Consider the following 23514-nt stretch of genomic DNA (forward strand, 5'->3'; position numbering starts at 1 on the left):
CTGTTCATATGGGTTAGGGTTAGGGGACGGGAGGACTGTTCATATGGGTTAGGGGACGGGAGGACTGTTCATATGGGTTAGGGTTAGGGGACGGGAGGACTGTTCATATGGGTTAGGGGACGGGAGGACTGTTCATATGGGTTAGGGTTAGGGGACGGGAGGACTGTTCATATGGGTTAGGGGACGGGAGGACTGTTCATATGGGTTAGGGTTAGGGGACGGGAGGACTGTTCATATGGGTTAGGGGACGGGAGGACTGTTCATATGGGTTAGGGTTAGGGGACGGGAGGACTGTTCATATGGGTTAGGGGACGGGAGGACTGTTCATATGGGTTAGGGTTAGGGGACGGGAGGACTGTTCATATGGGTTAGGGTTAGGGGACGGGAGGACTGTTCATATGGGTTAGGGTTAGGGGACGGGAGGACTGTTCATATGGGTTAGGGTTAGGGGACGGGAGGACTGTTCATATGGGTTAGGGTTAGGGGACGGGAGGACTGTTCATATGGGTTAGGGTTAGGGGACAGGAGGACTGTTCATATGGGTTAGGGTTAGGGGACGGGTTAGGGTTAGGGGACGGGAGGACTGTTCATATGGGTTAGGGTTAGGGGACGGGAGGACTGTTCATATGGGTTAGGGTTAGGGGACGGGAGGACTGTTCACATGGGTTAGGGTTAGGGGACGGGAGGACTGTTCATATGGGTTAGGGTTAGGGGACAGGAGGACTGTTCATATGGGTTAGGGTTAGGGGACGGGAGGACTGTTCATATGGGTTAGGGGACGGGAGGACTGTTCATATGGGTTAGGGTTAGGGTTAGAGGACAGGAGGACTGTTCATATGGGTTAGGGTTAGGGGACGGGAGGACTGTTCATATGGGTTAGGGTTAGGGGACGGGAGGACTGTTCATATGGGTTAGGGTTAGGGGACGGGAGGACTGTTCATATGGGTTAGGGGACGGGAGGACTGTTCATATGGGTTAGGGGACAGGAGGACCGTTCATATGGGTTAGGGGACAGGAGGACTGTTCATATGGGTTAGGGTTAGGGGACGGGAGGACTGTTCATATGGGTTAGGGTTAGGGGACGGGAGGACTGTTCATATGGGTTAGGGTTAGGGGACGGGAGGACTGTTCATATGGGTTAGGGTTAGGGGACAGGAGGACTGTTCATATGGGTTAGGGTTAGGGGACGGGAGGACTGTTCATATGGGTTAGGGTTAGGGGACAGGAGGACTGTTCATATGGGATAGGGTTAGGGGACGGGAGGACTGTTCATATGGGTTAGGGTTAGGGGACGGGAGGACTGTTCATATGGGTTAGGGTTAGGGGACGGGAGGACTGTTCATATGGGTTAGGGTTAGGGGACGGGAGGACTGTTCATATGGGTTAGGGGACGGGAGGACTGTTCATATGGGTTAGGGTTAGGGGACGGGAGGACTGTTCATATGGGTTAGGGTTAGGGGACGGGAGGACTGTTCATATGGGTTAGGGTTAGGGGACGGGAGGACTGTTCATATGGGTTAGGGTTAGGGGACGGGAGGACTGTTCATATGGGTTAGGGTTAGGGGACGGGAGGACTGTTCATATGGGTTAGGGTTAGGGGACGGGAGGACTGTTCATATGGGTTAGGGTTAGGGGACGGGAGGACTGTTCATATGGGTTAGGGTTAGGGGACGGGAGGACTGTTCATATGGGTTAGGGTTAGGGGACGGGAGGACTGTTCATATGGGTTAGGGTTAGGGGACGGGAGGACTGTTCATATGGGTTAGGGTTAGGGGACGGGAGGACTGTTCATATGGGTTAGGGTTAGGGGACGGGAGGACTGTTCATATGGGTTAGGGTTAGGGGACAGGAGGACTGTTCATATGGGTTAGGGTTAGGGGACGGGAGGACTGTTCATATGGGTTAGGGTTAGGGGACGGGAGGACTGTTCATATGGGTTAGGGTTAGGGGACGGGAGGACTGTTCATATGGGTTAGGGTTAGGGGACGGGAGGACTGTTCATATGTCAACAGCCATGGGGGAGGTTTATTATAATCCGATACCACAACAAATCGTTCGTTTGTTCGGCCCATTTCAAGCAAGCTTCGCTCCGCGTCTTGAACTGAAGAAAGGGGCGACTGTATTCCTGCAGCAGTGAGCAGCGGTTTATCCTCTTATTGACTCTTTAAACAATTTCTGATTAAATTGAAAGTTTCTTAGAGAGACCGCATTGTCTAGATAACGCGAGATGCTAGTACAGTAACAACAGGAAACTCCAGGACCATACCAAACTAAATAGTGTGTCTGATGACAAAGGGGAATATTATTACAAAATACAACCGTAGATACTTTGCTTACAGATCGTTCACTCGATCCTTCTAGCAAACGTCAGCTTTTCCACCATATAAGTTAAAACGACAGTCATTTGACAAGGCTATTCATTTAGGAAAAATATAAGGATGTAATTAAACACAGACCGACTGAAGGACACTTTAAGCAGAACATCTCAAACGGAGATTGATTAAATGCAGACTACTGGTTTATTGGTGTTATCAGATCATCCGCGAGCGAGAGAGCTCACGGTTGTGCGGTTGCCAGATTGTGTTGTTTAGGTAAAACTAGGGATGTCAACGATTAATCGATTAATTGTCGATAAGACATTTGATCGATAAGACTTATCGATCATCGATTAAGCAGGGTCATGCGCATGCGTGCGGCTCAACCGCGAAACGGGAGGAAAAATGAAGCGAGCGTGCCCGAGTTCTGTTTGGGACCATTTTACAGCTGGAGTCACACCTTCATCATGACTGCAAGCTTGCATACGCATTCGCAACCTTTTGTTTTGTGCAAATGTAAGTTGTAATATTGTGTTTATTTTGTGCAGGCCTATCTTTAGCTGATTTATCTCATAAGGATGCATTTGGTTAATAATTAACGTTAGAGGTGAGCGGTAGTAAAAGCGTGGCGGTGATCAGCTTCAGCGTGCAGCTCCAACAGCACTAATAATGACTGAGTGGGACTGTCATATCACACAACATTAATGAGAACACTATTGTAATAAAACATTGTGATTGTTAATTATTTGGGTTTATTTGCCGTGTGTTTCATTGCGTTGATCCAGGAAGAGCGCATGCACAACATGAGTCACGCATTCTGACTCGCGTGTGTAACTTGGTTAAAGTTCACTTGTGCATTCGCATCAGATTGCGCTGAAGTAATTTGTAATATTACATTTATGTTGTAACATTATATATGTGATCAATCATATAGGATGCGTTTCTTTTAGTAAAACGCACTAGCAAATGGCTTCGGTCAGTGAAGGCTACCGGTTTTCATTCCGTGCTTCGGCTTTAGTGGATATAGAGCAATGCATCATAACGATGATTGGGACGGTCATATTATATAACAGAAATGAGAACACTATTTTAATAAATGGTTGTAAAGTCATTGGGTTTAGGTGCCGTGTTCAGAGCTGTTCCAGGAAGAGCGCGTCTCCCATTCTGAAGATGAATATCAGCAACTCAATTCAAGTTCACTTGTGCATTCGCATCATTTTGTGAAGATATATAATTTGTAATATTTTGTTAACTTTATATAAATCTGATTAATCTCATATAGGAAGCTTTTTGTTGAGTTAAATAACGTGCTAGCAAAGCTTCAGTGTAACTTACCGGTGTTGATTCAGCGCATCGGCTTCAGCTCGCGCAGTTCAAACAGCAACGCACGACTAATAATACCTATGATTGGGACTGTCACATTACATAACATTAATCGTTTTGAATTAATTGGGTTTAGGTGACGTTTTAGCGTGCGGTTCTTGCAAGTGCGTCCACAAATTCTGAATAACAGATCTGAGGTGGCGTTCGTGTTGTATTAGGCCTACATGTTATATTTGGTTATTAAATAAGTAATTTAATTAAATTATAAATAACATCGACTAATTTTACAGTCCCATAGCCCTTTGTTTAGATAAAAAAAATCCTTCTCATTCATTTGGTGAAGAACATGGCGTTTTGAGCAGCATTGCACAGGCCTACTGTCGCCTATAAGCCACTGCTGTAGACGCATATTTCAGTATTATGGTTAACGATTAATCGATTAATTGATCGTTAATTTAAACGAAGATTGATCATGAGAATTTGTGAAAATTGACATCCCTGGGTAAAACACAGGATGTTATTTTCACTGAAAAGCTCTGTTTGGGGGATTTAATGGCTGGCAACCGCACGAACGTGAGCTCTCTCTCCCGTGCAGATGGTCTGAAAACACCAATAAACCAGTCATCTGCATTTGATCCATCTCTGTTTGAGATGTTCTGCTTAAAGTGTCCTTCAGTCGGTCTGTGTTCTGTCAGGACTCACGAGCCGATTCGCTGAACTGCTGAAATAAGCCAATCAGAGCAGAGCTCAACATTAATATTCATAACCCTTCCAAATAAGGCAAAAACAGAGCATTATATCCTAGGGGCGGTTTATAGTGCTGTAAATGGAGCTGTCGAACTGCATCTGGACGATGTTTGTCCTTAAATAAGCCACACACCCTCTGTAGATATCAGAGAATGATGTAACGCATTGATTCAGATCATTCTAGGGCACCTTTGAGACTATTCTGTAGTTACATCGTGTACTAAGACTAACGGAAAATGAAAAGTTTTGATTTTTAGACCAATTCTAGATAGGAACTATTCTCTCATTCCTGTGTAATAATCAGGGAAGCTGAGCTAGGGGTGCAGAAAATAGTTCCTAGCTATATCGGTCAAAACACCCCACAACTTTTCTTTTTTCCGTTGGTCTTAGTACACAATGTAAATTCAGAAGAGTTAAGTTTTAAATAGGAATGTAAAGTGAAAGTCTTTGGTCATTTTTGAGCGTGATGCTAATGGTCTAATCCGATTCAATGATGTATGCTAAGCTATGCTAAAAGTGCTGCCGCCAGAGATCGGCTGAATGGATTCAACAACGGTAAAACTCAACTGTTCAGCTCTAATGGACTCGGAAAATGAGCCTATTTTCAAAAAAAGTGGAGCGTTCCTTTAATAGTGTGAATCGATTGTGATTGATTATGTAAATTAATGAGGTGTGTGTGTGTGTGTGTTAGAAGCTGAGGAGAAATGTGAACCTGCTGGAGAAGCTGGTCTCTCAGGAGTCCGTCTCCTGCCTCGTGGTCAATCTGTACCCCGGCAATGAAGGATATTCCCTGATGCTGAGAGGGAAGAACGGGTCAGGTGTGTGTGAGTGTGTGTGTGTGTGTGTGTGTGTGTGTGTGTGTGTGTTACGCTTGGCGCATCATGTGCTGTATTAATGAGCTGTGTGTTCCTCAGATTCAGAGACGATCCGGCTTCGCTATGAGGAGGGAGAGTTACTGGAGTATCTGGATGCAGAGGAGCTGCCGCCCATCCTCGTGGACCTTCTGGAGAAATCACAGGTTCAGCATGTTTTACACACACACACACACACACACACACACACACACACACACACACACACACACACACACACACAATTTTAATGTATATATTAATATCTATTATATATTATTGTATTGTGTTGTGCTTGTTGTGTCAGGTGAACATCTTCCACTGTGGCTGTGTGATAGCGGAGGTCCGAGACTACAGACAGTCTGGGCACGCCAAGATGCCCTCATACCAGAGCCGGCACATCCTGCTGAGGCCCACCATGCAGGTCACACACACACACACACACACACACCAGGCCAGTGGCATTATTTTGTGAAGACACCAGAATAGTTTCTGTGCGCAAAAAAACTAAATAACGACTTATATAGTGATGGCCGATTTCAGAACAAAGCTTCGAACCGTTATGAGTCAGTGAATCGATTCATGATTCGAACCGTTATGAGTCAGCAAATCGATTCATGATTCGGATCGCCAGAGTCTCGTGATTTCAGCAGCTTGACTCGCAATCCGAATCATGAATCGATTCACTGACTCATAACGGTTCGAAGCTTTGTTCTGAAATCGGCCATCACTATATAAGTCGTTATTTAGTGTTTTCCCGCACTAACTCTATTCTGGCCTCTTCATCAATGATTGTAGAGCCGCTGTAGTGAGATGGGCTTTGTAACGACGTCTTTAGTGCCTTTATGGGTCTTGAGAGAGGAAATGACATTGGTGTCAATGAAGGCCTTTCTGAGCCATCGGATTTCAACACTAATATCTTCATCTGTGTGTGAAGATGAGCGGAGGTCTGACGGCTGGCCAACCACAGGAGGAATTAATCACACAATGCACATTTATGGCTGAACTAACCCTTTAACTCCTGTCATCTCTCCAGACCCTGATCTGTGACGTTCACGCCATGACGAGTGACCACCACAAGTGGACGCAGGTGAAGAGCATCACACACACACACACACACACACCCCTGACTGATTGGTCCTCATGTATTCTGATTGTGTTTGTAGGAGGATAAGCTCCAGCTGGAGAGTCAGCTGATCCTGGCCACGGCCGAGCCTCTGTGTCTGGACCCGTCCATCTCCGTCAGCTGCACCAGCAACCGCCTGCTCTACAACAAGCAGAAGATGAACACGCGCTCCATGAAACGGTGACACACACACACACACACACACACACACACAGTCACAGGGATGCATTAGCGGGTCAGTTCAGTGACCTTTGACCTGTGTCCTGCAGGTGTTTCCGGAGGCATTCTCGCGCGGCTCTGAACAGACAGCAGGAGCTGCTCAGCCATTGGCCAGCGCTGCCACAGCTCCGCCTCCTGGACTATCTGCAGCGGAGGAAGGAGAGGAAACCCCCGCCCTCCATAGACCTCAAGATCTCCAAAGCCGGGAACGTGAGTCTCACACACACACACACACACACACACACCACCCTCCATAGACCTCAAGATCTCCAAAGCCGGGAACGTGAGTCTCACACACACACACACCGCCCTCCATAGACCTCAAGATCTCCAAAGCCGGGAACGTGAGTCTCTCACACACACACACACACACACACACCACCCTCCATAGACCTCAAGATCTCCAAAGCCGGGAACGTGAGTCTCACACACACACACACCGCCCTCCATAGACTTTAAGATCTCCAAAGCCGGGGACGTGAGTCTCACACACACACACACACACACACACACACACACACACACACACACACACACCACCGCCCTTCATAGACCTCAAGATCTCCAAAGGCGGGAACGTGAGTCACACACACACTCACACACACCCTCACTCACACTCACAAACTCTCACGGTCACACACGCATGCTAAACTCCCTGACCCCTCACTTTTGAACGGTAGCGTGCTCATTATTAATCGAGTGTCCGGTATTCATTGTGAGTTGAGGTTTGCTCTTGTGGTTGTTCATCACTCGTGTGTGTGTGTGTGTGTGTGTGTGTCCTGCAGTGTGTGGACATGTGGAAGCAGAGCAGCTGTCAGCTGACCGTCCCAGCAGAAGTCGATGTGAGTTATAATGAGGATCGTCTCTCTCTTCATCTCTCAGTATCTTCAGATCTGAAGTGTGTTTGTCTCGGCCCTCAGGTGGATAAATACGCCGTGGCAGAACACGCAGTGAAGATCGACGACACCCAGCCCACGGTTTGGCCTGCACAGGTAACAACCCCACGGCTGTTCGTCTCCTCAGGGTCCGTTAGCATCCGCACGGCTGTTCGTCTCCTCAGGGTCGGTTAGCATCCGCACGGCTGTTCGTCTCCTCAGGGTCGGTTAGCAACCCCACGGCTGTTCGTCTCCTCAGGGTCGGTTAGCATCCGCACGGCTGTTCGTCTCCTCAGGGTCGGTTAGCATCCGCACGGCTGTTCGTCTCCTCAGGGTCGGTTAGCAACCCCACGGCTGTTCGTCTCCTCAGGGTCGGTTAGCAACCCCACGGCTGTTCGTCTCCTCAGGGTCGGTTAGCAACCCCACGGCTGTTCGTCTCCTCAGGGTCGGTTAGCAACCCCACGGCTGTTCGTCTCCTCAGGGTCGGTTAGCAACCCCACGGCTGTTCGTCTCCTCAGGGTCGGTTAGCATCCCCACGGCTGTTCGTCTCCTCAGGGTCGGTTAGCATCCCCACGGCTGTTCGTCTCCTCAGGGTCGGTTAGCAACCCCACGGCTGTTCGTCTCCTCAGGGTCGGTTAGCAACCCCACGGCTGTTCGTCTCCTCAGGGTCGGTTAGCAACCCCACGGCTGTTCGTCTCCTCAGGGTCGGTTAGCATCCGCACGGCTGTTCGTCTCCTCAGGGTCGGTTAGCATCCGCACGGCTGTTCGTCTCCTCAGGGTCGGTTAGCATCCGCACGGCTGTTCGTCTCCTCAGGGTCGGTTAGCAACCCCACGGCTGTTCGTCTCCTCAGGGTCGGTTAGCATCCGCACGGCTGTTCGTCTCCTCAGGGTCCGTTAGCATCCGCACGGCTGTTCGTCTCCTCAGGGTCGGTTAGCAACCCCACGGCTGTTCGTCTCCTCAGGGTCGGTTAGCATCCGCACGGCTGTTCGTCTCCTCAGGGTCGGTTAGCAACCCCACGGCTGTTCGTCTCCTCAGGGTCGGTTAGCATCCGCACGGCTGTTCGTCTCCTCAGGGTCGGTTAGCAACCCCACGGCTGTTCGTCTCCTCAGGGTCGGTTAGCAACCCCACGGCTGTTCGTCTCCTCAGGGTCGGTTAGCATCCCCACGGCTGTTCGTCTCCTCAGGGTCGGTTAGCATCCGCACGGCTGTTCGTCTCCTCAGGGTCGGTTAGCATCCGCACGGCTGTTCGTCTCCTCAGGGTCGGTTAGCATCCGCACGGCTGTTCGTCTCCTCAGGGTCGGTTAGCATCCGCACGGCTGTTCGTCTCCTCAGGGTCGGTTAGCATCCGCACGGCTGTTCGTCTCCTCAGGGTCGGTTAGCATCCGCACGGCTGTTCGTCTCCTCAGGGTCGGTTAGCATCCGCACGGCTGTTCGTCTCCTCAGGGTCGGTTAGCATCCCCACGGCTGTTCGTCTCCTCAGGGTCGGTTAGCAACCCCACGGCTGTTCGTCTCCTCAGGGTCGGTTAGCAACCCCACGGCTGTTCGTCTCCTCAGGGTCGGTTAGCATCCGCACGGCTGTTCGTCTCCTCAGGGTCGGTTAGCATCCGCACGGCTGTTCGTCTCCTCAGGGTCGGTTAGCATCCGCACGGCTGTTCGTCTCCTCAGGGTCGGTTAGCATCCGCACGGCTGTTCGTCTCCTCAGGGTCGGTTAGCAACCCCACGGCTGTTCGTCTCCTCAGGGTCGGTTAGCAACCCCACGGCTGTTCGTCTCCTCAGGGTCGGTTAGCAACCCCACGGCTGTTCGTCTCCTCAGGGTCGGTTAGCATCCGCACGGCTGTTCGTCTCCTCAGGGTCGGTTAGCAACCCCACGGCTGTTCGTCTCCTCAGGGTCGGTTAGCATCCGCACGGCTGTTCGTCTCCTCAGGGTCGGTTAGCAACCCCACGGCTGTTCGTCTCCTCAGGGTCGGTTAGCATCCGCACGGCTGTTCGTCTCCTCAGGGTCGGTTAGCATCCGCACGGCTGTTCGTCTCCTCAGGGTCGGTTAGCATCCGCACGGCTGTTCGTCTCCTCAGGGTCGGTTAGCAACCCCACGGCTGTTCGTCTCCTCAGGGTCGGTTAGCAACCCCACGGCTGTTCGTCTCCTCAGGGTCGGTTAGCAACCCCACGGCTGTTCGTCTCCTCAGGGTCGGTTAGCATCCGCACGGCTGTTCGTCTCCTCAGGGTCGGTTAGCATCCCCACGGCTGTTCGTCTCCTCAGGGTCGGTTAGCATCCGCACGGCTGTTCGTCTCCTCAGGGTCGGTTAGCATCCGCACGGCTGTTCGTCTCCTCAGGGTCGGTTAGCAACCCCACGGCTGTTCGTCTCCTCAGGGTCGGTTAGCAACCCCACGGCTGTTCGTCTCCTCAGGGTCGGTTAGCAACCCCACGGCTGTTCGTCTCCTCAGGGTCGGTTAGCATCCGCACGGCTGTTCGTCTCCTCAGGGTCGGTTAGCATCCCCACGGCTGTTCGTCTCCTCAGGGTCGGTTAGCATCCGCACGGCTGTTCGTCTCCTCAGGGTCGGTTAGCATCCGCACGGCTGTTCGTCTCCTCAGGGTCGGTTAGCAACCCCACGGCTGTTCGTCTCCTCAGGGTCGGTTAGCATCCCCACGGCTGTTCGTCTCCTCAGGGTCGGTTAGCATCCGCACGGCTGTTCGTCTCCTCAGGGTCGGTTAGCATCACGGAGTTTAGCATCAGTTTATTCGACTCAGTGTCCGAGCACTTTAGTTTCCGTCAGTCACAGTTTCGTCCCCATTACTCAAAATTATCTATACGCATGTTTTATTTGACTTCATCAACTTTAATTTATTTCATTTTATTTATACTATAGGCCTAGTGGAAAAACTTCTCTGAAAAATTTTAAAACAGTGAAATTCCACATTTCTAATTTTTCTTTTCAAACAACAGCAGGAATGATTGCCACACAGAGTGAGCACACTGCAAAAGATGCTCTTCTTACTCAGTATTTTTGTCTTGTTTCTAGTCCATCATCTAAAAATTCTTAAAACAAGAAGTATTTACTAGACAAGCAAAAGTAATTGTCCTGTTTTGGGGAAAAATAACTCAAAATGAAGAGAGTTTTTGCTTAAAATAAGATCAATAATCTGCCAATGGGGTGAGAAAAATAATCTTGTTTTCTGTTTGAATTAAGATTATTTTTCTCACCCCATTGGCAGATTATTTATCTTATTTTAAGCAAAAACTCTCTTCATTTAGAGTTATTTTTCCTAAAACGACAATTTTTTTACTTGTCCAGTAAATGTTTCTTAATGTAAGAAGTTTTAGATATTTTGACTAAAAACAAGACAAAAATACTGAGTGAGAAGAGCGTTTTTTGCAGTGTGCAGTTATTCTGCAAACAGTGGAGAGATCAGGTTTGGATTTATTACAGGTCATCGCTGAAGGTTTGACGGCTGATGTAGACAGAACACACACCGACTGAATGACACTTCATATGTTCTTTTAACAGAACCGCTCTGATTGGGGGATTGAAATCTGGCAACCGCGGGCACGAACGCTCCTCTGTCCCCCGATATACAGAGAGAGATTTTTGCTCACGTTTTAATGTTTTTAGTCTCGTCTGTTTTTGTCAGCGATATTGCGCATTAATATAGTCACAGTTATCATTTAATGCCATTTGTGTCATTTCGTCTTCGCCATGGAAAAAAAGAACATCATATTCGTTAAAGAAATTACCTCTACTGTATAATAAAGGGCCAGTTCAGCCAGAAATGAAACTCCTCTCCCTAATGTCGCTCCACACCCTTCAGACCTCCGTTCATCTTCACACACAGTTTAAGATATTCTATATTTAGTCCGAGAGCGTATGCAAGTGTATGCACACTATACTGTCCATGTCCAGAAAGGGAATAAAAACATCATCACAGTAGTCCATATGAGACATCAGTGGGTTAATTAGAGTCTCTTGAAGCATCCAAAATACATTTGGGTCCAAAAATAACAAAAACTACGACTTTATTCAGCATTGGCTTCTCTTCCGCGTTTGTGTTCAATCCTCAAATAAAGATTCAAACGGTTATGAGTCAGTGAATCGATCCATGATTCGGATCGCCAATGTCACGTGATTTCAGCAGTTCGACACGCGATCCGAATCATGAATGGACATCTGGACATGGACAGTATAGTGTGCATACACTTGCATACGCTCTCGGACTAAATATAAAATATCTTAAACTGTGTGTGAAGATGAACGGAGGTCTGACGGGTGTGGAGCGACATTAGGGAGAGGAGTTAATGACAGACAGTTCATTATTGTCTGAATTAACCCTTTAATTCTTTAATATGCTAATGTTGTTTTATCTGTGACGGGTCTCAAACAGGACGTGAGGGATGACTACATATTCGAGTGTGAGATGGGAGGCCAGCCTCAAAGAACAAAAGTCACCATCTTCCAGACAATGGGCGACCCGCTGGTGTACGGGAAGATCTACAGCACCAAAGAGTCCCGATCTGAAGAGGACGTCCCTGACCTGCTCCTCATCCACCCGCCGTAAGGCCTTCACTCGCTCCACTTCCCTCTCACAGCTGCTGCTCCTATCGGTACAATATCACCAAAAAGCTGATTTATTTCACTACTTCCATTCAAAAAGTGAGACTTGTTTATTATATTCATTCATTACACACCGACTGATATATTTCAAGTGTTTATTTCTTTTAATTTTGATGATTATAACTGACAACTACTCAGAAAAGTAGAATATTACTTAAAGCGGTGGTTCTGTGTTTTTTTTCTAGGCTTGGTTGTTTATGGGGCGCAGTATATCATGTCTTAATACTTCTGTATTTTTTAAACTCCGTATTTTTCTTCTATCCTCCCTTTATTCCTCACCGCTGTCTGTGCTCTGAACGGCTCGTTTGCTTCCTGCTTCTCTGAAGCCCATCCCTCTGAAAAATGCAATGGTCTTAGATTGGTCAGATGGCCAAATGTAGTTTCCTGTATTTTGATTGGCTGAAGTGCCAAGCACAGGTTAAGGCCACGCCCCTTCCCATTACGGGCAGAAGTCACATCTGCGGAGACTAGCGAGGGTTTATGATGTCACCAACCCAGGAAGAAGCTCGTTGTAGTCCAAACCGGCCATTTTTGTAGGCAATAAACTGCCGTAACTTTAAAAGACAATATCTCCGTTTGCAGTGAACTTTCAGCGCTGTAACTTTGCAGAGACTGTTAATGCTCAAGCAGCGACATTACACACTAACTAAAGTTACACAAGTCACATCACAGCGACATTACACACTAACTAAAGTTACACAAGTCACATCACAGCGACATTACACACTAACTAAAGTTACACAAGTCACATCACAGCGACATTACACACTAACTAAAGTTACACAAGTCACATCACAGCGACATCACACACTAACTAAAGTTACACAAGTCACATCACAGCGACATTACACACTAACTAAAGTTACACAAGTCACATCACAGCGACATCACACACTAACTAAAGTTACACAAGTCACATCACAGCGACATTACACACTAACTAAAGTTACACAAGTCACATCACAGCGACATTACACACTAACTAAAGTTACACAAGTCACATCACAGCGACATCACACACTAACTAAAGTTACACAAGTCACATCACAGCGACATTACACACTAACTAAAGTTACACAAGTCACATCACAGCGACATTACACACTAACTAAAGTTACACAAGTCACATCACAGCGACATTACACACTAACTAAAGTTACACAAGTCACATCACAGCGACATTACACACTAACTAAAGTTACACAAGTCACATCACAGCGACATTACACACTAACTAAAGTTACACAAGTCACATCACAGCGACATCACACACTAACTAAAGTTACACAAGTCACATCACAGCGACATTACACACTAACTAAAGTTACACAAGTCACATCACAGCGACATTACACACTAACTAAAGTTACACAAGTCACATCACAGCGACATTACACACTAACTAAAGTTACACAAGTCACATCACAGCGACATTACACACTAACTAAAGTTACTAAAGTCACATCACAGCGACATTACACACTAACTAAAGTTACACAAGTCAAATTGCATGCAACCGCCCCTTTAAGACCAATACAAGGAAAGGTTTTTTTAGAAGCCTTGGCCAACTGTAAAGTATGAGCATGTGCAGTACAGCCATCTCCTCCACATTTCTGAATGGGTTTAGATTCCCAGTCCTCTCCAGGGCGCGGTTATCTCTATCGCTTGGGCACTTTTTTCTAGCACATCTTTTCCTTCCTGTCGCCTCTCTATTCATGTGCTTGGACACAGAGCTCTGAGAACAGCCAGCCTCTTTAGCAGTGACCTTTAGTGTCTCGCCCTCCGTGTGTAAGGTGTCAATGGTCGTCTTTTGGAGATCTGTCGATCCGCAGTCTTCCTCATGATAGTGTCGCCGACAGAACGAGACTGAGAGAGCATTTAAAGGCCTGCAGGTGTTCTGAGTTAATGAGCTGATTAGAGTGCGGCTCCAGCTGTCTTCAATATTCAACCTTTTCACAATATACTAATCTTCTGAGATACTGAATTTGCGATTTTCCTTAGTTGTCAGTTATAATCATCAAAATTAAAAGAAATGCACAATTGAAAAACATCAGTATGTGTGCAATGAATGAATGTAATATACAAGGTTCACTTTTTGAATGTAAGTAGTGAAATAAAACAGCTTTTCGATGATGTCTTAATTATATGACCAGCACCTGTACATTACAGTCATATGTGCCCAGTGGGAGCTCACCTGTTCCTCACACACCTGATGTTCTGTTCTGTGGTTTGCAGATTCCTCATAGGGTCAAAGACGGACGCTGACCGGTGAGTGTGTGTGTGTGTGCGTGTGTGTGTGCGCGCGTGTGGTGTTGTGTTTCTGGCTGTTTTCAGCCGTGATCTGCGTGTCCTGTGCCTCAGGTTTCTTTTTTTTTTTTTTTTTTTTTTTTTTTTTTTTTTTTTATTATGCAAACAGACAAGTACAATATTTACAAAAGAGAAGTAAGATGCAAAATACAAATACAAGGGCCAACAAAACATAACATGCCAGTACGATGTGTGCGTGTGTATGTGTGTGTGTGTGTGTGTGTGTGTGTGTGTGTGTTAATGTATGAATAAAGAATCATGTAGGGAAGTACAACAGACATAACCAAAAAATATATGTGTATAAATAAGGTGACAACAGCAATAGTAATGGCAATATTAATAATAATAACAATAATAATGATAAATCCAATTAATTAGAAATGACAAATAGTATTAATAGTATTATCAGTAGTAGTAATGACAAACATATATACAAATATACTCTTTCTCATTGCATTACAACTCTGGCAGAGGTCTATCCTATGCCATGGCCATGAGGGGTATAAAAGCTTTATAATACCTTGTTATTAATAGCTGATCAATATTACCATTATTATAATTATTTTTATTGTTATTATTATTAAAATCATTGTTACCACTACTATTATTATCACTATTAATGACTTTATAAATATCTACCATTATTAATATTATTATTACTATTACTACTATTGTTTTTATTTGTCCTCTTCCTGACCCCTTTAACCTTCCCCTCATTCCGGATGAAAAGAGTATATTTGTATGTGCCTCAGGTTTCTGTCGCAGTATAAAGAGGTTTATGAGCGGGACATGAAGGGTCAGGTGAAGATGCTGCACAACTCGCAAGGCCAGCTCTCGCCCTCCAGAGAGAACGAGGTGAGATCTCACTCAGACTTAGTCTTCATTTCACCTTCCAGGCCTTAAAAAGGAAAACAGGGGTCTTAAAAAAGTCTTAAATTCAATATAATGTCTTTAAATCAGGGCACTGTGAGTTCTGTGATGCAGAAATGAGTCAATCATGTCTCGTATGAGTGCATCAACAGTAGGTCCGACTCTTAAAGGGCCAGATCACCATTAATGAGAATCCTGGCATCGTTTCCTCGCCCTAATGTCGCTCAAACCCATCAGACTTTCCTTCCTCATGTAAAGCCACGGAGTCTCTTCAGAACATCTGGAATAATCCGCTCCATCCGTACGGATCCGTTTCTCTTTATGAGCTTCTGAAGCGGCGGTGGAGGTTGCTTAGCCTGTCAATGGAGGACAGAAATCTGTCCATTTCATTACAAATATCTTCATTTGTGTTCAGAAGATCAACGAGAGTCTCATTTTATCTTTAAAGCAGAGGCCAGAACAATTAAAACATAAATATAATAGGTTTCTTTAATCACATGCACTGCATAAATTATGTTCTTCCTCAGGATTTCTGTTCTCAGCACAAACTCTGAACATCCTTAAATCAGGACACATTTAACCACAGCAGAATGAAAGAAGAAAAAGTCTTGTTTTCTGAGAAACTGATCGAAATGATGTGAGTTTGAGCTTAAAACAGGAACAAATGTCTGTCATTGGAAATGAAAATTACTCTCACTTGAATTAAGTTAATTTTTATGAACACATCGGCAGATATTTGCTCGTTTTAATCATAAAATCACTTCCAGATATCTGTTAGAAACTGTGAAAGTATTGCAAATACAATTCTAATATACTAATACTCATTGTGTGCATATTGACGTGATTGGTCCATGTGATGACATCCGTATCTGATCTGTGATTGGTCCATGTTTTCTGTTGTTGGCAGGCGGATGGTTTCTCAGCGCTGGTCCAGTCTTCAGTTTTAGGAAAGGGTGTCAAACACAGGCCGCCTCCCATCAAACTACCAGCCGGCGCCTCCTCAGGTGAGACACACTTACTGTGTGTGTGTGTGTGTGTGTGTGTGTGTGTGTGTGTGTGTGTGTGTGTGTGTGTGTGTGTGTGTGTGTGTGTGTGTGTGTGTGTAAAGGCAAGGCAAGGCAAGTTTATTTGTATAGCACATTTCATACCCAATGGCAATTCAAAGTGCTTTACATAGAAATAAAAGCTGCTGTCTGTAACTTTTTGGGGTTAAAAATTATTCAAAATACATTTTAAGCAACTACATAACCAGCCAGTGTTCACAGCTATCTGCTTACCGTAGCGCGATTTACAGCAGTAAGCTTGTAATAATGATTGTAATTCCAGTGGTACTGGTGGATTTCTGCAGGAATTTCAAGCATATTTGCGTCATTGCGTCACATCTGCACACATGAAGGAGTCCCGGTTAGTCGGTTATATTGCTCCGTTTCCGATTCATCCGTTGTAAAATGCAAAAGTCTTCGGCTTCGGAGAGGCTACAGAAAGAAGAGACTTCAGCCGGGCCGATGCGAGAACAAGGATAAAGGGCTTTTAATGGTGGCATGAGCGCCGCGTTTGGAAGGGTTTTCAGCTTTTTTTCCTGCTGGACAGGTCAGACGTTTCACCGGCTGGGTTAGGCTATGTAACAGTAGCACATTTTACGCATAATTCATTCCGTTACAGAGTTTTCTTTGTTGTGCCTTTCTCGTTTTGCTATGTGCGTTATGGTAAACATCAGTTATTTTGTGCTAGCGCTGAGAGGAAGCGGTTCACCTCCAACGGTTCTCCACATCGCACAGAAATGAGCTACAGGTAGCCCTAATGGACATTAAATGTAGTCACGCATTGCTGATGTTAACAGTAACATTTGAAACTGTATAATTTGCACGGTTTGACGTGATATGATAAACACTCGTCAGATTTAATCATCGGGATTTATTGCTATGCATTTTCCCCCTCAGTCGGTCAGAGCAACAGTGGCTGTTAGCTGCTTGCGTTTTCAGATGGCATTGTGTCGTCATACTTTCAAACAGTCGAGTCTGTGTTTCTGAATGAGTTTCCACAGCTGCACAGTCTCCTCTAAACATTGGATTCCTCCGCGCCGCGCCGACTGAGGCACAACTCACGTAATGTTGATACTGCCACGAATAACTGCAATTGTAGTTTTTGAACAGAGATGGCGACAAAAGAGGAAAAACTACGGACGGCAGCTTAAATAGTGGTAACATATGCATGAGAAATAAGAATACCATGTTTAAGAATTAAAAATAAAAAACACTGGATAATTAAAGCAATTGTAAAGATACTTAAAAAGTAAAAAATACAATTAAAAATGGTCAAATACACTAAAGACGGCGTTACAAAGCCCATCTCACTACAGCGGCTCTACAATCATTGATGAAGAGGCCAGAATAGAGTTAGTGCGGGAAAACACTAAATAACGACTTATATAGTGATGCCTCTTCATCAATGATTGTAGAGCCGCTGTAGTGAGATGGGCTTTGTAACGACGTCTTTAGTGCCTTTATGGGTCTTGAGAGAGGAAATGACATTGGTCTCTCTCTCTCTCTCTCTCTCTCTCTCTCTCTCTCTCTCTCTCTCTCTCTCTCTCTCTCTCTCTCTCTCTCTCTCTCTCTCTCTCTCTCTCTCTCTCTCTCTCTCTCTCTCTCTCTCTCTCTCTCTCTCTCTCTCTCTCTCGCTCTCTCTCGCTCTCTCACTCTCACACACACACACACTCACACACACTCTTGTCCTGTGTTGTAGGAAACCCGTACAGCACTCAGGCCTCCAGTGGTCATCTTAAGTGCCCGACTCCTCCGCCCTCGAAGAGCCAGCCGCTGTCCCGGAAGCACTCCATGGAGCTCAGCCTGCTGTCCCCAGCGGCCCTCTCGCCCATGCAGAGTAAGAGTCCCCACACACACGCTCAATCCCTCCATCCACAGCGCTCAATCCCTCCATCCACAGCGCTCAATCCCTCCATCCACAGCGCTCAATCCCTCCATCCACAGCGCTCAATCCCTCCATCCACAGCGCTCAATCCCTCCACCCGACAGCGCTCAATCCCTCCACCCGACAGCGCTCAATCCCTCCACCCGACAGCGCTCAATCCCTCCACCCGACAGCGCTCAATCCCTCCACCCGACAGCGCTCAATCCCTCCATCCACAGCGCTCAATCCCTCCACCCGACAGCGCTCAATCCCTCCATCCACAGCGCTCAATCCCTCCACCCGACAGCGCTCAATCCCTCCATCCACAGCGCTCAATCCCTCCACCCGACAGCGCTCAATCCCTCCACCCGACAGCGCTCAATCCCTCCATCCACCCCACAGCGCTCAATCCCTCCATCCACCCCACAGCGCTCAATCCCTCCATCCACCCCACAGCGCTCAATCCCTCCATCCACCCCACAGCGCTCAATCCCTCCATCCACCCCACAGCGCTCAATCCCTCCATCCACCCCACAGCGCTCAATCCCTCCATCCACAGCGCTCAATCCCTCCATCCACCCCACAGCGCTCAATCCCTCCATCCACCCCACAGCGCTCAATCCCTCCATCCACCCCACAGCGCTCAATCCCTCCATCCACCCCACAGCGCTCAATCCCTCCATCCACCCCACAGCGCTCAATCCCTCCATCCACCCCACAGCGCTCAATCCCTCCATCCACCCCACAGCGCTCAATCCCTCCATCCACCCCACAGCGCTCAATCCCTCCATCCACCCCACAGCGCTCAATCCCTCCATCCACCCCACAGCGCTCAATCCCTCCATCCACCCCACAGCGCTCAATCCCTCCATCCACCCCACAGCGCTCAATCCCTCCATCCACCCCACAGCGCTCAATCCCTCCATCCACCCCACAGCGCTCAATCCCTCCATCCACCCCACAGCGCTCAATCCCTCCATCCACCCCACAGCGCTCAATCCCTCCATCCACCCCACAGCGCTCAATCCCTCCATTCACCCCACAGCGCTCAATCCCTCCATCCACCCCACAGCGCTCAATCCCTCCATCCACCCCACAGCGCTCAATCCCTCCATCCACCCCACAGCGCTCAATCCCTCCATCCACCCCACAGCGCTCAATCCCTCCATCCACCCCACAGCGCTCAATCCCTCCATCCACCCCACAGCGCTCAATCCCTCCATCCACCCCACAGCGCTCAATCCCTCCATCCACCCCACAGCGCTCAGTCCCTCCATCCACCCCACAGCGCTCAGTCCCTCCATCCACCCCACAGCGCTCAGTCCCTCCATCCACCCCACAGCGCTCAATCCCTCCATCCACCCCACAGCGCTCAATCCCTCCATCCACCCACACGCTCAATCCCTCCATCCACCCCACAGCGCTCAGTCCCTCCATCCACCCACAGCGCTCAGTCCCTCCATCCACCCCACAGCGCTCAGTCCCTCCATCCACCCCACAGCGCTCAATCCCTCCATCCACCCCACAGCGCTCAATCCCTCCATCCACCTCACACACGCTCAATCCCTCATCCACCCCACAGCGCTCAATCCCTCCATCCACCCACAGCGCTCAATCCCTCCATCCACCCCACAGCGCTCATCCCTCCATCCACCCTCACCACACGCTCAATCCCTCCATCCACCCTCACACACGCTCAATCCTCCATCCACCCTCACACACGCTCAATCCCTCCATCCACCCTCACACACGCTCAATCCCTCCATCCACCCTCACACACGCTCAATCCCTCCATCCACCCACAGCGCTCATCCCTCCATCCACCCTCACACACGCTCAATCCCTCCATCCACCCACAGCGCCTCAATCCCTCCATCCACCCCCAGCGCTCAATCCCTCCATCCACCCTCACACACGCTCAATCCTTCCATCCACCCCACAGCGCTCAAATCCCCTCCATCCTCCCACAGCGCTCAATCCTCCATCCACCCACAGCGCTCAATCCCCTCCATCCACCCCACAGCGCTCAATCCCTCCATCCACCCCACAGCGCTCAATCCCTCCATCCACCCCACAGCGCTCAATCCCTCCATCCACCCTCACACACGCTCAATCCCTCCATCCACCCCACAGCGCTCAGTCCCTCCATCCACCCCACAGCGCTCAATCCCTCCATCCACCCCACAGCGCTCAATCCCTCCATCCACCCCACAGCGCTCAATCCCTCCATCCACCCTCACACACGCTCAATCCCTCCATCCACCCCACAGCGCTCAATCCCTCCATCCACAGCGCTCAATCCCTCCATCCACCCCACAGCGCTCAATCCCTCCATCCACCCCACAGCGCTCAATCCCTCCATCCACCCCACAGCGCTCAATCCCTCCATCCACCCTCACACACGCTCAATCCCTCCATCCACCCCACAGCGCTCAGTCCCTCCATCCACCCCACAGCGCTCAATCCCTCCATCCACCCCACAGCGCTCAATCCCTCCATCCACCCCACAGCGCTCAATCCCTCCATCCACCCCACAGCGCTCAATCCCTCCATCCACCCCACAGCGCTCAATCCCTCCATCCACCCTCACACACGCTCAATCCCTCCATCCACCCTCACACACGCTCAATCCCTCCATCCACCCCACAGCGCTCAATCCCTCCATCCACCCTCACACACGCTCAATCCCTCCATCCACCCCACAGCGCTCAATCCCTCCATCCACCCCACAGCGCTCAATCCCTCCATCCACCCTCACACACGCTCAATCCCTCCTTCCACCCCACAGCGCTCAATCCCTCCATCCACCCCACAGCGCTCAATCCCTCCATCCACCCCACAGCGCTCAATCCCTCCATCCACCCCACAGCGCTCAATCCCTCCATCCACCCCACAGCGCTCAATCCCTCCATCCACCCCACAGCGCTCAATCCCTCCATCCACCCCACAGCGCTCAATCCCTCCATCCACCCTCACACACGCTCAATCCCTCCATCCACCCCACAGCGCTCAGTCCCTCCATCCACCCCACAGCGCTCAATCCCTCCATCCACCCCACAGCGCTCAATCCCTCCATCCACCCCACAGCGCTCAATCCCTCCATCCACCCCACAGCGCTCAATCCCTCCATCCACCCCACAGCGCTCAATCCCTCCATCCACCCCACAGCGCTCAATCCCTCCATCCACCCTCACACACGCTCAATCCCTCCATCCACCCTCACACACGCTCAATCCCTCCATCCACCCCACAGCGCTCAATCCCTCCATCCACCCTCACACACGCTCAATCCCTCCATCCACCCCACAGCGCTCAATCCCTCCATCCACCCCACAGCGCTCAATCCCTCCATCCACCCTCACACACGCTCAATCCCTCCATCCACCCCACAGCGCTCAATCCCTCCATCCACCCCACAGCGCTCAATCCCTCCATCCACCCCACAGCGCTCAATCCCTCCATCCACCCCACAGCGCTCAATCCCTCCATCCACCCCACAGCGCTCAATCCCTCCATCCACCCTCACACACGCTCAATCCCTCCATCCACCCCACAGCGCTCAATCCCTCCATCCACCCCACAGCGCTCAATCCCTCCATCCACCCCACAGCGCTCAATCCCTCCATCCACCCTCACACACGCTCAATCCCTCCATCCACCCTCACACACGCTCAATCCCTCCATCCACCCCACAGCGCTCAATCCCTCCATCCACCCTCACACACGCTCAATCCCTCCATCCACCCCACAGCGCTCAATCCCTCCATCCACCCCACAGCGCTCAATCCCTCCATCCACCCTCACACACGCTCAATCCCTCCATCCACCCCACAGCGCTCAATCCCTCCATCCACCCCACAGCGCTCAATCCCTCCATCCACCCCACAGCGCTCAATCCCTCCATCCACCCCACAGCGCTCAATCCCTCCATCCACCCCACAGCGCTCAATCCCTCCATCCACAGCGGTCAATCCCTCCAAACTTCTATAGTATATAATGTTGATAATATGATGTGTAATAATCTTCAGAGTAAAGTTTATGAATTGTTTCCTTGTTTTTCCTAACATTAGATAGATTAGATTTATATGATGTTTAATGATGATGATCACGTTATTTTACATATGCATATGATTACATGCGATCCCTTGGTTCTGCGTCTTGCTCGCATGTTTTCATCAGGAGATTCTGTGCTTATTCAGGAGATGTGTAATAGCGCCCCCTAGTGTCTGACAGTGAAAACACGGAGGCATTTTCTCACAAATAACGGAAAATTCTGTGTTTGTCGGGGAACGAGTTAAACTACTATATATAATGTTGATAATATGATGTGTAATCTTCAGAGTAAAGTTTATGAATTGCTTCCTTGTATGTCCTCATCAGGATCAGGCACTCCGAAGCCCCCCACCCCCACCAACACACCCTGCTCCACGCCCCACCCCGCCGATGCCCAGATGGCCACGCCCTCAGTGACCCAGACTCCGCCCCCTCAGGACTCCGCCCTCCCGCAGCTGACCCCCTTCGCCCCGCAGCAGATGGCACTGCCCGTCATGACCATCCCTCTGCCCACCTCCAGCTCCACATCCTCACAGGTCATGACCAGCCCTGCAGGCCTCAACTTCATCAATGTGGTCGGCCCGGTTTGGTAAGTGACGATCCTACAGTGTGACGAGTGTCTATCAATCAATCAATGTTTATCCATAGAGCACATTTAAACAACCAAGGTTCACCAAAGTGCTGTACGAGGTATAAAAGAAAGCAAAGTAAAACAAGAAAATAAAGAAGTAAAAGAACAGGCACAGGCACACACATAAACAATCAACAATAAGCCGAGATAGCATACTAAGCAGTGTTAAAAGCCAATGAAAATAAATATGTCTTGAGATAAGATTTAAACGTTTTAAAGGAACGCTCCACTTTTTTGAAAATAGGCTCATTTTCCAAGTCCCTTAGAGTTGAACAGTTGAGTTTTACCGTTTTTGAATCCATTCAGCCGATCTCTGTATCTGGCGGTGGCGCCACCATCTGATCTGGATCCGGCTGACTGCAGTAACCCTCGGGATAAACAGAGAGACTAACAGCATCTTTATGGTGTATCGAGTCCATCAGGTGTTATGGGAAGTGTTCCCGGTTCCGGCTGACCTCGTTAATGCAGCCGAACAATCAGTCAATTGATCTGAATAATGAGAGTTAATGTTCTGTGTGTATGCCATAGTAAAGAGATGTGTTTTTAGTCTAGATTTAAACTGACAGAGTGTGTCTGCTTCCCGAACAATGCTAGGAAGACTGTTCCAGAGTTTAGGAGCTAAATAGGAAAAGGATCGACCGCCTGCAGTTGATTTAGATATTCTAGGTATGATCAACTGGCCAGA

General features: G+C 48.7%; 1 protein-coding gene across 5 annotated transcripts in view; it reads left to right on the forward strand.

The window, feature by feature from the left end:
• The window catches only part of supt20 (SPT20 homolog, SAGA complex component), a 39948-nt gene that overhangs the window by 8203 nt on the left and 8231 nt on the right, over positions 1–23514 (forward strand). For all 5 annotated transcript variants that reach the window (XM_067434134.1, XM_067434137.1, XM_067434138.1 and 2 more), the window contains exons 5-18: positions 5077–5203; positions 5300–5403; positions 5544–5660; positions 6273–6326; positions 6403–6542; positions 6632–6791; positions 7367–7423; positions 7502–7573; positions 11832–12001; positions 14297–14329; positions 15121–15223; positions 16146–16242; positions 17981–18118; positions 22526–22787. In XM_067434134.1, the coding sequence (XP_067290235.1) occupies positions 5077–5203; positions 5300–5403; positions 5544–5660; positions 6273–6326; positions 6403–6542; positions 6632–6791; positions 7367–7423; positions 7502–7573; positions 11832–12001; positions 14297–14329; positions 15121–15223; positions 16146–16242; positions 17981–18118; positions 22526–22787 (1634 nt within the window). The remainder of the gene's footprint in view (positions 1–5076; positions 5204–5299; positions 5404–5543; positions 5661–6272; positions 6327–6402; positions 6543–6631; positions 6792–7366; positions 7424–7501; positions 7574–11831; positions 12002–14296; positions 14330–15120; positions 15224–16145; positions 16243–17980; positions 18119–22525; positions 22788–23514) is intronic.

The sequence above is a fragment of the Pseudorasbora parva genome, chromosome 23, assembly GCF_024679245.1.
Source record: "Pseudorasbora parva isolate DD20220531a chromosome 23, ASM2467924v1, whole genome shotgun sequence".
Classification (NCBI taxonomy): Eukaryota; Metazoa; Chordata; class Actinopteri; order Cypriniformes; family Gobionidae; genus Pseudorasbora; species Pseudorasbora parva.